The sequence below is a fragment of the Pan paniscus genome, chromosome 12 (assembly GCF_029289425.2).
Source record: "Pan paniscus chromosome 12, NHGRI_mPanPan1-v2.0_pri, whole genome shotgun sequence".
Lineage (NCBI taxonomy): Eukaryota > Metazoa > Chordata > Mammalia > Primates > Hominidae > Pan > Pan paniscus.
In genome coordinates, this window is record NC_073261.2 from 94,183,626 (window position 1) to 94,197,431 (window position 13,806).

At 37.8% G+C, this 13,806-nt stretch overlaps 1 protein-coding gene across 2 annotated transcripts in view; it reads right to left on the bottom strand.

Moving 5' to 3' along the window:
* Window positions 1-1,275: 1,275 nt before the first annotated feature.
* YIPF4 (Yip1 domain family member 4) overlaps window positions 1,276-13,806 on the bottom strand; it is a 29,481-nt gene continuing 16,950 nt past the window's right edge. The window contains exons 4-6 of one of the 2 annotated variants that reach the window (XM_003822007.5): window positions 12,004-12,081; window positions 8,829-8,942; window positions 1,276-4,835 (exon numbers count right to left, since the gene is read on the bottom strand). In XM_003822007.5, coding sequence (XP_003822055.1) covers window positions 4,698-4,835; window positions 8,829-8,942; window positions 12,004-12,081 — 330 coding nt within the window. In that variant the 3' untranslated portion in view covers window positions 1,276-4,697. The remainder of the gene's footprint in view (window positions 4,836-8,828; window positions 8,943-12,003; window positions 12,082-13,806) is intronic. The other variant, XM_034952902.3, reaches the window with a different exon arrangement.

Genomic DNA, 13,806 nt, shown 5'->3' on the forward strand with positions numbered 1-13,806 from the left:
TTTTAGAGGCAGGATCTCGCTATCTTGCCCAGGCTGGTCTCCAACTCCTGGGTTCAAGCAATCCTCCTGCCATGGCCTCCCAAAGTTCTGGGATTACAGGCATGAGCCACCGTGCCTGGCTGTAATTCAATTTTTAAAGGGAAATTTAAAAATAGTATAAGGCTCAAAGGTTCAATTAAAGAAACCATTTATGAAGGAGAATAATAAAATATTACTTTGTGTACATATGTCAGTGCAGAGAATTGGGTAAGGGTGATTTTTAGCTCTGTTAAGACTTGCTTCAGAATGCCATACCACAGTCTGAAAGAATCATATGAAAGTAAGATATTATTTTAAAAACAAAAGTGCCGGGCACGGTGGCTTAAGCCTGTAATCCCAGCACTTTGGGAGGCCAAGGTGGGTGGATCACCTGAGGTCAGGAGTTTAAGACCAGCCTGGCCAACATGGCGAAACCCTGTCTCCATTAAAAATTTTAAAAATTAGCTGGGCGTGGTGGCGGGCACCAGTAATCCTAGCTATTAGGGAGGCTGAGACATGAGAATTGCTTGAACCCAGGAATCAGAGGTTGCAGTGAGCTGAGATTGCGCCACACACTCCAGCCTGGGTGAGAGAGCAAGACTCCGTCTCCAAAAAAAAAAAAAAAAAAAGGGTCACAATTCCCTAAAGCCTAAAACTGGCTAAAATGTGCACTAACAAAAATGAATATTTAAAAGTATTCAACTAGTTTTGTTCACTATGAAAAATAATTTTAAGTTGTAGAAGCATTATTTTATTCAACATTTTGTTACATCACAAAATTTTTAAATGACTAAATTTTAAACAATATTTAAACAAAAATATTTACTTCACATTTTAATTCAATGCAAATTTTCACTAATTTAGAAGTCTATGTTAATACAGATTGAGTATACCCTTTCCAAAATGCTTGGGACCAGAGTTTCTCAGGTTTCAGACTTTTTCAGATTTTGGAATATGTGCAGAAATACATAGTGGTTGAGTTTTCCTAATCCAAAAATCTGAAATGCAAAATGCTCCAATAAACATTTCCTTTAAAGTGTCACATCGGCACTCAAAAATGTTCTTATCTGAAGCATTCTGAATTTTGGATTGGGGTGCTCAATGGCTGTATGAGTATTTGGGGGAATTCCTGGAAATGGACACATTATTACATATAAAACTGTCTTACAGACCTTAGAAATAAGGTTTTACAATGGTTCATAAGCTTTACAAATCTTCTTAAACTACTTTTTAAAAAACAATGCTTAACTATATAGATTTTGATTTTTTTTTTTTTTTTTTTTTTTTTTTTGAGACGGAGTCTCACTCTGTCACCTAGGCTGGAGTACAGTGGCACGATCTTGGCTCACTGCCACCTCTGCCTCCCCGGTTCAAGCGATTCTCCTGCCTCAGCCTCCCAAATAGCTGGGACTACAGGCGCCCGCCACCATGCCCGGCTAATTTTTTGTATTTTTAGTAGAGACGGGGTTTCACCATGGTCTCGATCTCCTGATCCACCCGCCTCGGCCTCCCAAAGTGCTGGGATTACAGGCGTGAGCCACCGCGCCCGGCCCAGTTCTGTTTTTTTGTTTTGTTTTGTTTTGTATTTTGTGTTTTTCTTGAGATGGAGTTTCACTCCTGTTGCCCAGGCTGGAGTGCAATGGCGCGGTCTCAGCTCACCGCAACCTTTGCCTCCTGGGTTCAAGCAATTCTCCTGTCTCAGCTTCCCCAGTAGCTGAGATTACAGGTATGCACCACCATGTCTGGCTAATTTTGTATTCTTAGTAGAGATGGGGTTTCTCCACATTGGTCAGGCTGGTCTCAAACTCCCAACCTCAGGTGATCCACCTGCCTCGGCCTCCCAAACTGCTGGGATTACAGGCGTAAGCCACCACGCCCAGCCTGTTTTAAAAATTCTAATGAACTGGCCTGGTGCGGTGGCTGATGCCTGTAATCCCGGCACTTTGGGAGGCTGAGGCGGGCGGATCACGAGGTCAGGAGATCGAGACCATCCTGGTTAACACGGTGAAACCCCATCTCTACTAAAAATACAAAAAATTAGCCAGGCATGGTGGTGGGCGCCTGTAGTCCCAGCTACTCGGGAGGCTGAGGCAGAAGAATGGTGCAAACCCGGGAGGCAGAGCTTGCAGTGAGCCGAGATCGTGCCATTGCACTCCAGCTTGGGTGACAGAGTGACTCTGTCTCAAACAACAACAACAAAATTCTAATTAATAATTAGGTTGGAAATCATTATTTAAAAAATTAGTTATGACTCAGAAAATATTATTATATAAAAATTCAAGGAGAGGACATTATTAGGGTCGTCTTACCATTATTAGCCATAGCAGTACTGTGTCTTGCACACATCTACAAATCATGGTTGTTGTTTTTTTGTTTTTTTGAGAGAGTCTTGCTCTGCTACCCAGGCTGGAGTGCAATGGCACAATCTTGGCTCACTGCAACCTCCACCTCCAAGGGTTCAAGCGATTCTCCCTGCCTCAGCCTCCTGAGTAGCTGGGATTATACAGGCGCCTGCCACCACGCCCGGCTAATTTTTGTATTTTTAGTAGAGACGGGGTTTCGCCATGTTGGCCAGGCTGGTCTCAAACTCCTGACTCAAGCTGCTCATCCACTTTGGCCTCCCAAAGTGCTGGGATTACAGGCGTGAGCCACTGTGCCTGGCCTACAAATCCTGTTTTTAAACTGACAATCTGTTCTAACTACTTTGCTCATTAGCACACGAAAATGATACTGGTTGAGTTCGAAACATTGTAATTTGTATTTATAGAAACCCTAAGTAAGATAGTTCCCAAGATTAAATGCTATTTTAAAATACTTTTTGGAACAAAAATACCTCATTTTATCTTATATCATTAGGAGTAAACATGATCCATATAAGTGATTTTTAAAATTCATACCTTAAAGCAATGATAGTTTTTAAAAATTAAACCATTTTTTAATAGAGGTGATCTTAAAATACCTTCATTTATTGCCTTGTAAAATTCTACCTCCTGGTCCTGACCCCCAAGCTTTTTGTGAAAGATTCCAGGGTCAACACTATGAATGTCAAATATTATAATCCATTATAACAAAGTATTAACCTCAGCAATTTCTTAAGTGTAACAAATGTTTATCTTACAGTTGCTGCTTCTGTAGGCATAGATATTTCCTGATTACTTCATATTCTAACTTCTAGAAGTCCTGTCCCTCTGGTGCTTCTCACCTGTTTTTAAAAAAATCAGTACATGTAATTTTCTACATTATTCTAGCTCAAAAGTGCTCCACACTTTTTCTGCAGCTTAAAATAAGTTTTTCTTTCTTTCCTTTTGGGATTAGGGGAAAGGAAGACGGCTGGGCTTGATAACACACTCATTTGTAGGTTTGCTTCAGAGGTGCTGGATATTTCCTGATGGGTAAGTTTGCTAAAGAAATACATACCAAGAGGTCGCCATGTTATCATACTGAGGACAGCAGGAAACTCTTCCAGGTGAGACCAGAAAGGATAATACAATAATTTGCTAATAGTTAACAGACATTTGATATTTTATGGACATAAATAAAATGATTTACCTACTTTACAAAGTAATATTAACTACAGGTGTATCTAAAAACCTATGAAATTATTTGCAACAAATATTTCACTGATAAAAATTTCTTAATATTTCCCTTAGCAAAAACTGTACATTTGTTAGAGAGTACCTGATACTTGTTAAAATATCAAGTAATACAGGACATGGTGCTATAAAACAAAACACACAACTGGGAAGTATTTTATTTTTTCTACTTCATATAACATTGTTCAATACCACAAGATTTTAAAGGTCTCTTTCCGCAACTTTTATGATTTAAAAGTACCACTTAAAAATATTTACTGATGCTGTAAATATTACTGTTTTTGTACATAGTAAAGATTTTAATGAATGCCATATCCATTATACCTCTTGCTCCTTTGGTCAGAAAGATAAACAGAAACTTTAAATCAGATGTTTGGACATTCAAAAATGGTTTTGAAAAGTATACCCAAACAAACCAAATATATATCCGCAACTATTAAAAATCAGTTTTAGTAGTTATTAAGAATTCTTAACAAGGAAGTATCGAAGCATGTGTGAGATTTTAAAAACTATATACAATTTTAAAAACAAATTTAAATTTTTAAATAAAAAAGATTAATGGCCAAATTAAAAAGTTTGTGCATCAGATTTAATATCTTAATGTTTATCAGAAATATATTTTGTGAGTAAGAATTATTTCATAAATATATATGTATAAATATAAATATATATCTGCAGGATCTGTGATGCTGGAGAAAACATTTTGAAGAAAAAAATTGCAGTTTTGATTATCAAGATATTGTCAAATTTACCCTTTAAGTGAAATACAATTACCAATCCAGGTGCTTTTGGCACAAGTTTTTAGGTGAATATCGACACAATCTTAAAAACACAATGCTTTTGTATTTTATTCACTGGAATATGGAGAATCAAACAGAATTTAAAATTCTGACCCAAAAATCCCAGATAACTGCAATTGCTTAATTAAATACAAAAAAAAATTGTTTTAAAAAGCGCTTAGACTTCCCTTTCCATCTGGAACATGTAAAATTTTGCAGCAACAGGTTTTCTCCAATTCCTTCAGCAAGAATTCCCAGCCTACACACAAATTTAACACCATCTTTTTCTATTCATGTATAACTTGGATCACACACCAGTATATAACGACAAAAAATAAATGTATAATAAAAAGATTGGATAAATCAGAAGAGGCTTTTTGGTCTTGAATTCTTCACCCACTAACAATGAAGCAGCACTGTAGGCAGCCCAAAACACACCAAACAGCTTTAAAAAAAGGAAAAAAGACAAAAGGCAGCATATTAGCAAGTCAATTAACTTTTTGGATATCATAGAGTAAAAATGGTGTTTACAATATTTTTTAAAAATCAACAACCAATTTTGGTAAATAGTAAAACTTGTTACAAATGTTAAAAACTTATTAATAATGTCCATCTTTGCTCTACTCCTTGACTTCTGTAAATGTGGTCTTATCAAACCTGTCTAATCATAAGAATCACTTGGGGTGCCTATTAAAAAGACTTGGGGGACTCTCTAGTTCTGTTGAATTATAACTTATTGTTTCTTTTTCTTTGAGCTATAATTTCTAAGGGAAGGATCTAGTTATCAGTATTTTAAATAAGTTCCCTGGTGATTATCATTAGGCAACTTTTGAAAAAACTATTATTATACCAAATTACTGAGAGAAAACTAATTCCTGCAAAGTAGGAAATTTTCCTTTTCCTTCTAAATAAGAAAATCGATTAAAAATTGTATAAAAATTTTATACAATATTTATTAAGTCTTAATATTTATTAAGTTTTTCCCAGGAATAGGCAGAAATACAGGGTTGAATAAAAAGGAGATAAAAAGATCACATTTTGTCAAGAGTTTAAATAAAGTATACTATAGTTTTTGGATCACATACATAAATACTTTTAAATTATTTCTACTGGAAACTTATGCAATACTTATTGATGTAGTCACCTAACACATTTTATAGCATAAAATTAAGGAAAAACCTCAAGGAAATTCAGGGAAACTCTAATAGGAACAGACCTGGCACAAGGCAGAGTTTCTAAACCTTGCAATATTGACGTTTTAGGCTGCATACTTCTTGGCTGTGGGGAGCTATCCTGTGCATTGTAGGATGGTTAGCAGCATCCCTGCCCTCTACACACTATATACTAGTCACACTCCTCAAAAATGCCTCCAGATGTTGACAAATGTCCCCTGGGGGACAAAATCGACCTCAGTTGAGAATCACTGGTATACAGGTAAAAAATAAATATTGGCAAACTTATTAAAAATGTATTTGGTCTGGTCCATCTTTCCACTGGGTTTGTTGAACTTAAAAAAAAAAAAGTAACCCTATGAAATAATTCAAACATACACAAAAGTACAGGGAAATATATAAAATAAAATTTGATCAAATTGCATTTGTATTTCATGATTAGATTTTTTTCATTATAAATGCTTACAGAGTGATAAGTATTACAGAGATTTAATGTTAAATAAAATCAGTGCACTTAAACTATATACTCTAATGCTGGAGTTTACTGATTAGTTTCGCGTCATATTTCTCAACAAAACTCAGACTGAAATAAGAAACGTGAAATAGCTCACTACTCACAGAAGATTAAATGATCAGGAAAAAAATTTTGGCAAAGAATAATCTGAAGTTTAAAAACAATTTTACTCTAAATTTTTAATGATATAAAAAAGTTTTCCATTTTATAATACATTTATATGTTGTATAAAGAATATTTAGGTCCAACTTTAAGATAACTATATGATTAAAGATGACCACAGAACAATAGTTTTAACCATTTTGGGAGTAGTCTCAGAAACAAGCTTAACCCAAGTGAAAAAACACACACCAGGAAATGATGGTAAGTGAGTGGTATGTTCACTAAGGCTGGAATAGGAATAATTAAATGTCTGCTGCAACGTTAAGACTTTAAGTTCTAATAATGCCAATTTCAAAAAAAAGACTTTAGGGTTATACTGAATAGGAAAACAAGGTATCTTTAGTCTCTGAAGTATTTAAACACAAAGATGATCTCAAAATATTATAATTTGGGTTTTTATTGAGACAAGGTCTCACTGTCGCCTACACTGGAGTACAATGGTACAATCACTGCTCACTGCAGCCTCGACCTCTTGGGCTCAGGCGATCCTCCCATCTCAGCCTCCTGAGTAGCTAGGACTAACAGGTGCATGCCACCATGCCCGGCTAATTTTTGTATTTTTGGAGAAATGGTTGAGTCTCGAACTGGGCTCAACTGATCCACCTGCCTCGGCCTGCCAAACTGCTGGGATTTACAACAGTAAGCCACCATACCTGGCCTATTTTATAATATTTGTAATAACAACAGCTTGAGTGCCTACTCTGTGCCAAGCACTGTACTAGGCAGAGACAGGGTCTCACTCTGTCGCCTAGGCTGGAGTGCAGTGGTGCAATCATGGCTCACTACAGCCACGGCCTCATGGGCCCAAGCAATCCTCCCACCTCAGCCTCCCAAGGAACTGGGACCACAGGTACCCGCCACCACACCTGGCTAAATTTTGTAGAGATGGAGTTTCGCCATGTTGCCCAGGCTGATTGATCTCAAACTCCTGAGCTCAAGTAATCCACTCGCCTTAGCCTCCCGAAGTGCTGGGATTATAGGCGGTAGCCACCATGCCTGATCAGCATTATATATAAACTCTTTGTAACGAACCCTAAAATATAGTGAAGTTTACCATTGTTAAGAACAAATTGAGGGTAAGAAAAGTTAAGATACCTCGGCAGACCAGACAGCAAGTAAGCGGCAGAACCAGGGTTTGAATTTAGAACTGATTAGTTCCAAAAACCACACATTTTCGATACCCAATGCTTATTATCAGTATCAGCGTATAGTTTCCAAATTCTAAAAGGAATCATTATTTCTTTTATATTGAAATTAGTAATAATTTCAAGTGGATCAGCTACTTAAAAACAAATACTTTCATGTGGAAGCTACCTAACAGCAGTTCTGAAAGTCACAGTCTTTAAAAGTTCTGTTCTCCATAAAGAACAAACTTATATTCACTGTGTAATATACATATATGTGTCAAAGCAGTCATTTATTTCCCAAAGTTGTTCGACATTAATAAATTCCAATGTTTAAGTTACACTACTATTTATTAATACTTTTATCAGTAAATATTTAAATATATGTACATGTGTTGATTTAACATAAATAACACAAAGAAGTCCTGATCTCTGTACTACGGAAAATCCAATTTATTAGAACCACATCTATCATATTTGATAGGAAAGTTACTATTCAAACAGGAGTAGCAGTTACTAAATAAATGTCCAGTGGAATTTTAAATAAATATCCCCCTCAAAATCTGTCAGATGAACTCATATTATAAATATAGAAAATAAATTTTAAATCCAACATTTAAAAAATGCTGACCAGCCGGGAGCAGTGGCTCACGCTTGTAATCCCAGCACTTTGGGAGGCTGAGGCGGGTGGATCACAAGGTCAGGAGTTCGAGACCAGGCTGGACAATACGGTGAAACCCTGTCTCTACTAAAAACACAAAAATTAGCTAGGTGTGGTGGTGCGCACCTGTAGTCCCAGCTACATGAGAGGCTGAAGCAGAAGAATGGCTTGAACCCAGGAGGCAGAGGTTACAGTGAGCTGAGATCACGCCACTGCACTCCAGCCTGGGCGACAAAGCAAGACTCTGTCTCAAAAAAAAAAAAAAAAGAAAGAAAGAAAAAGAAAAATGCTGACCAGGCCGGGTGTGGTGGCTCATGCCTGTAATCCCAGCACTTTGGGAGGCCAAGGCAGGCAGATCACCTGAGGTCAGGAGTTCAAGACCAGTCTGGCCAACATGGTGAAACCCCATCTCTACTAAAAACAAAAAATTAGCCAGGCATGGTGGCACACACATGTAGTCCCAGCTACTAGGGAGGCTGAGGCAGGAGAATCACATGAACCTGGGAGGCACTCCAGCCTTGGTGACAGATCGAGACTCCAGAAAAGAAAAAAAAAATCTGACGATAATATCCTGAAACCTGATTTGCTCTTTGTTTTTTCCCCCAGACAAACAGTAATATCTGGTGATTAAAAAGGAAAAAAAATGAAAGAAATATAACTGGAAAAATCAGTAAGGAAGGTCACTTCCAAAATACTACCAACTGTTTGATAAAGAGTTTTATATCACAATATTCCTAGCTAGAGGCCTAGTATACTTTTGACATTGGAAAACAGTAAACTATGTAATACATAATCCTTAACTTACTTTTATAAGTGTAGACACCACTTCAAATGATCCAACCACCAAAAGTACAGGGGCTATTACAATGAGAGGAAGTAATGAATATCCTATAACTCCAAGGACTTGGCCATATGCAACCTGTGAATTTTGAAAATTTCAAATAAATATCATTGAAATCAAGATACTCATTTTAATCAAAATTGAACACCATATATTCCTTGCTGTATTCAAATAAATGTGAGCATTAAGAAGAAATCATAAACTATTATACTCATTATTTCAAAATATCATATAGTCTCCCATGTTCCTGGGCAGTCTCACCAACCAACATGGTTTCAATTAAAATAAATTTGCTGATAATACCCAAATCTACATTTCCAGCATTTACCTCTCTCTTGAGTTTCATACTACCTTCAGTATATCTCTACATTACGTTTTGTCACTACTTCCCCTAAATTGTAGAATTATTTAAAGGGACTACAACCATCCCATTCAGATGAAAAATCCAAGGTCTAGAGAACCTAGATGTTACCAATGCAGACCAGAAGGAAAGGGAAGGTAGCCAGGAGAGACTGAAGAGAAAAATATTTTTTAGTGACTACTTTATGCCAAGTTCTGTGATAGGGCTTCACATGCTGTGGAGAGTAAATGAAATAACAATCCTATGAAATATAGGCATTATTGTCCCTATTGTGAAGAAATCGATTCTTAGAGAGAAACACTGCTTTGCTCAGAAAAGCAAAGCTAGAAAGGTGTCAGTGTTCAAATTAAAATGTAGGCCCCTAAACTCCTACATCAACATTCTTGAATTACCAAAAAACGTAATGATACATATTTTCATATAAATATTATACTAGGTTTTGTCTAGGACATAAGAAATAATATATAAACAAATATACTTTAAGTGTCTATTAGAATTATTTTAAATTTCCATATGCAGAGTAAAAAGGTTTCACAGATGTTACTCTAAATTTATTCAAGAGTTTTATTAAGATGCTCGATTGAACATATATTCTAATATCATTCACTTCTGAAACTGAAAATAGAAGGGATAAAAGAAACTCTTTTTTTTTTTTTTTTTTTTTTTTTTAAAGACGGAGTCCTCCTCTGTCGTCCACACTGGAGTGCAGTGGCACGATCTCGGCTCACCGCAACCTCCGCCTCCCGGGTTCAAGAGATTCTTCTGCCTCGGCCTCCTGAGTAGCTGGGACTACAGGCGCGTGCCTCCATGCCCGGCTAATTTTTTTATCTTTTTTTTGAGACGGAGTTTCGCTCTTGTTGCCCAGGCTAAAGTGCAATGTTGCAATCATGGCTCACCACAACCTCCGCCTCCCAGGTTCAAGAGATTCTCCTGCCTCAGCTTCCCGAGTAGCTGGGATTGCAGGCATGTGCCACCACATCCAGCTAATTTTGCATTTTTAGTAGGGATGGGGTTTCTCCATGTTGGACAGGCTGGTCTCAAACTCCCAACCTCAGGTGATCCACCCGCCCCGGCCTCCCAAAGTGCTGGGATGACAGGCGTGAGCTACCGCGCCCAGCAATTTTTGTATTTTTAGTAGAGACGGTGTTTCACCACACTGGCCAGGCTAAAACAAAAAACAAAAAAACTACTCCTAGGCTCAAGTGATCCTCCTGCCCCAGCCTCCCAAGTAGCTGGGACTACAGGCATGCGCCAGCACACCCAGCTCAAAACTCCTTATTTATTTAATTTATTTAAGACAAGATTTCACCGTCGGCCAGGCTACGGTGCAGTGGCACGAACACAGCTCACCACAGCCATAACCCCTCAGGCTCAGGCAAGTCTCCTGCCTCAGTCCCTAGTAGCTGGGACCACAGGCACACACCACTATGCCTGGATAATTTTTAAAGAGATAGGGTCTCCCTACGTTGCCCAGGCTGGTATTGGAACTCCTGGGCGCAAGTGATCCTCCTGCGTCAGCCCCCCAAAGTGCTGGGACTACAGGTATGAGCCACGGCGCCCAGCCCCCTTGAGTTCTGGTGTGATATCAGAGAATATTCACCATCATCTGAAAAGGTTATTAAAATACTCTCCCTTTTCAATTATATACCTGTATAAAGCCTTATTTTCTTCAGATACTTTAGCCAAAACAATATATCTTAACAGATTGAATGGAAAAAGCATGTATTAGAATCCAATTTCCATTCAGCCAGACATTAAAGCTACTTACAAAAATGTAAAATAATGCTACTCTTCTAACTCTTTTGTTTTGGAAAATATGGTTATTTTTCTTTAAATGTATTGTTTATGTTAAAATGTAGTTGGTTTATTGTTACAAATCTCTTTGGCAACCTGAGATCAAAGTTTGAGAATTTCTGTAAGAATAAATTCTGGCTGGGCACAGTGGTTCACACTGGTAATCCTAGCACTTTGCAAGGCTGAGGCAGATCACTTGAGATCGGGAGTTTGAGACCAGCTTGACCAACATGGTGAAACTCCATCTCTACTAAAAATACAAAAATTAGTTGGGCAGGGTGGCAGGTGCTTGTAATCCTAGCTACTTGGGAGGCTAAGGCAGGAGAATCGCTTGAACCCAGGAGGTGGAGGTAGCAGTGAGCCGAGATTGTGCCACTGTACTCCAGCCTGGGTGACACAGCGAGACTCCATCTCAAAATAAAATAATAATAAATAAATAAATAAATAAATTTTGTCTGGGCGCAGCAGTTCACTCCTGTAATCCCAGCACTTTGGGAGGCTAAGCAGGCAGATCGCTTGAGGTTGGGAGTTCAAGACGAGCCTGGCCAACATGGTGAAACCCTGTCTCTACTAAAAATTCAATAATTAGCCCGGCATAGTGGCACATATCTATAATCCCAGCTACTCGGAAGGCTGAGGCAGGACAATCGGGAACCTGGGAGGCGGAGGTTGCAATGAGCCGAGATTGCCCCACTGCACTGCAGCAGGATGACAAAGCAAGATTCCATTTCAAATAAATAAATTATATGCTTCCCTAAAAGGCTGCAATTACTTCATAAATGGGACGGGATATTTTCTTTTTCCTCATTTCTTGTACCATTTATTGAGTAAGCACAATACTAATATGTTGATCATCTTAAAGGAACTAGCATAAAGCAATTCTGGGACAAGAAAGTTTCTTGTATAGCTAATGATGATATCTGCAGTATCAAAAACTAAGCTCACCATAAATAAGGAAGGTTATTTTCAAAATAAACTACTTACTTCTCCACCAAGAACTCTGGCCAGTAAGAAAATTGTTAGTGAACCAAATATCCAAATGGTTATAATCCATGAGACCACCTTAGGGGGAAAAATCATGCAATTAATATTTTTATACCAAATAAGATGATAATTTTCCAGGAACTCGATTCTCTGCCATAAATGACAGTTTAGCATGCCCAATTTCAGGTCATAGAGAGATTATGTGGGCTCTCAGGTATTACTCCAAAACTTAATAAGAATACAATGTGTAATACAATTTTACATCCAAATTAAAATCTTAGCAATTATCAATTGCCTAAAGAAACCTCAGTATTTCAAAATCTATGATAAAAGATTATTGCAAAAAAAAAGTGTTTACTATCAACCCCCTGTCTTACAGCATCCCACAAGAAAAATTTATTTCTGAAGCAAGTTACCAATCTTCTCTGGAAGTCTTTAAAATTTAGATTACATATTTATTCAAGTAATGGAATATGGAAGCCATTTCAGACAATTTTAAACTCCTCAAACTTGGTGTAACGATACATACATATATTTGTATTTTGAAGCTGTCTGCTGGAATGGTCTAGAAATAATACCCCAGTAGCAACATAAGCACATTTATCGCCCAGATACTGGTTTCTTTTATTATTTATTATTTTATTTATGTATTTATTTAATAGAGACTAGGTCTTGCTATGTTATTTGGTCATGTACTTATTTATTTAATAGAGACCAGGTCTCACTATGTTGCCCAGGCTGGTCTCGAACTCCTGAGCTCAAGTGATCCTCCTACCTCAGCCTCCCAAAGTGCTGGGATTACAGGAGTGAGCCACCATGACCAACCCCAGAAACTGGTTTCTAAGTATCATTTGCTAATTAAAGGAAGTAGGACTTCTTAAAGAAATGGTTGGCCAGGCACAGTGGCTCACGCCTATCATTCCAGCACTTTGGGAGGCTGAGGCAGGCAGATAACCTGAGGTCGGGAGTTCAAGACCAGCCTGACCAACATGGAGAAACCCTGTAAAAAAAAATACAAAATTAGCCGGGCATGGTGGCACATGCCTGTAATCCCAGCTATTCAGGAGGCTGAGGCTGGAGAATCGCTTGAACCTGGGAGGCAGAGGTTGCGGTGAGCCAAGACTGCGCCATTGCACTCCAGCCTGAGCGACAAGAGTGAAACACCATTTCAAGAAAAAAAAAAAAAACAAAAACGGTTGATTCCAAGGCTGGGGCAGGCAAAATACAAGATTAGCCCAGAACACTGTGTGAAGTAAGAAGGAAAGGAAGTACTCAAAAAAAGAATGGGATATGTTGAAACGAGACAGAACGCAAGCTGAAGGAGCTCCCAATGGTTAAAGCTTGAAAAATCTGAGCGATGAAATAAATTATGACAGTACTGGATTATAACTCAAATAAAATGAATGAGGGAAACAGAAAAATAATCATTCTGTAAACATTATAGTAATAATTACTGCATGCAAGATCCACCAATGGATGCTAAAATTAGTAGGCTAAAGTTAGATGAGAAACAGGATATTTGCATAGTTGCAAAGTACCTCCATAAGCTATTTATTAATTACAAAGAGAAAAATAGTAACTTTATACTGGAGAAATTGAACAGATACTACCCTATCACCTAACCAAGTGATCAAGGTTAACATCACCATTTATAAGACTTATCAGTATCACATACTCCCTGTTAGCATACAGAGAGCGGGACAATGTCACTTCTGTGATATTCTTGCCAAAAATGCATAATCCAAATCAAATCATGAGAAAACATCAAGCAAATCCAAAATGAGTGACGTTCTATGATGGTAT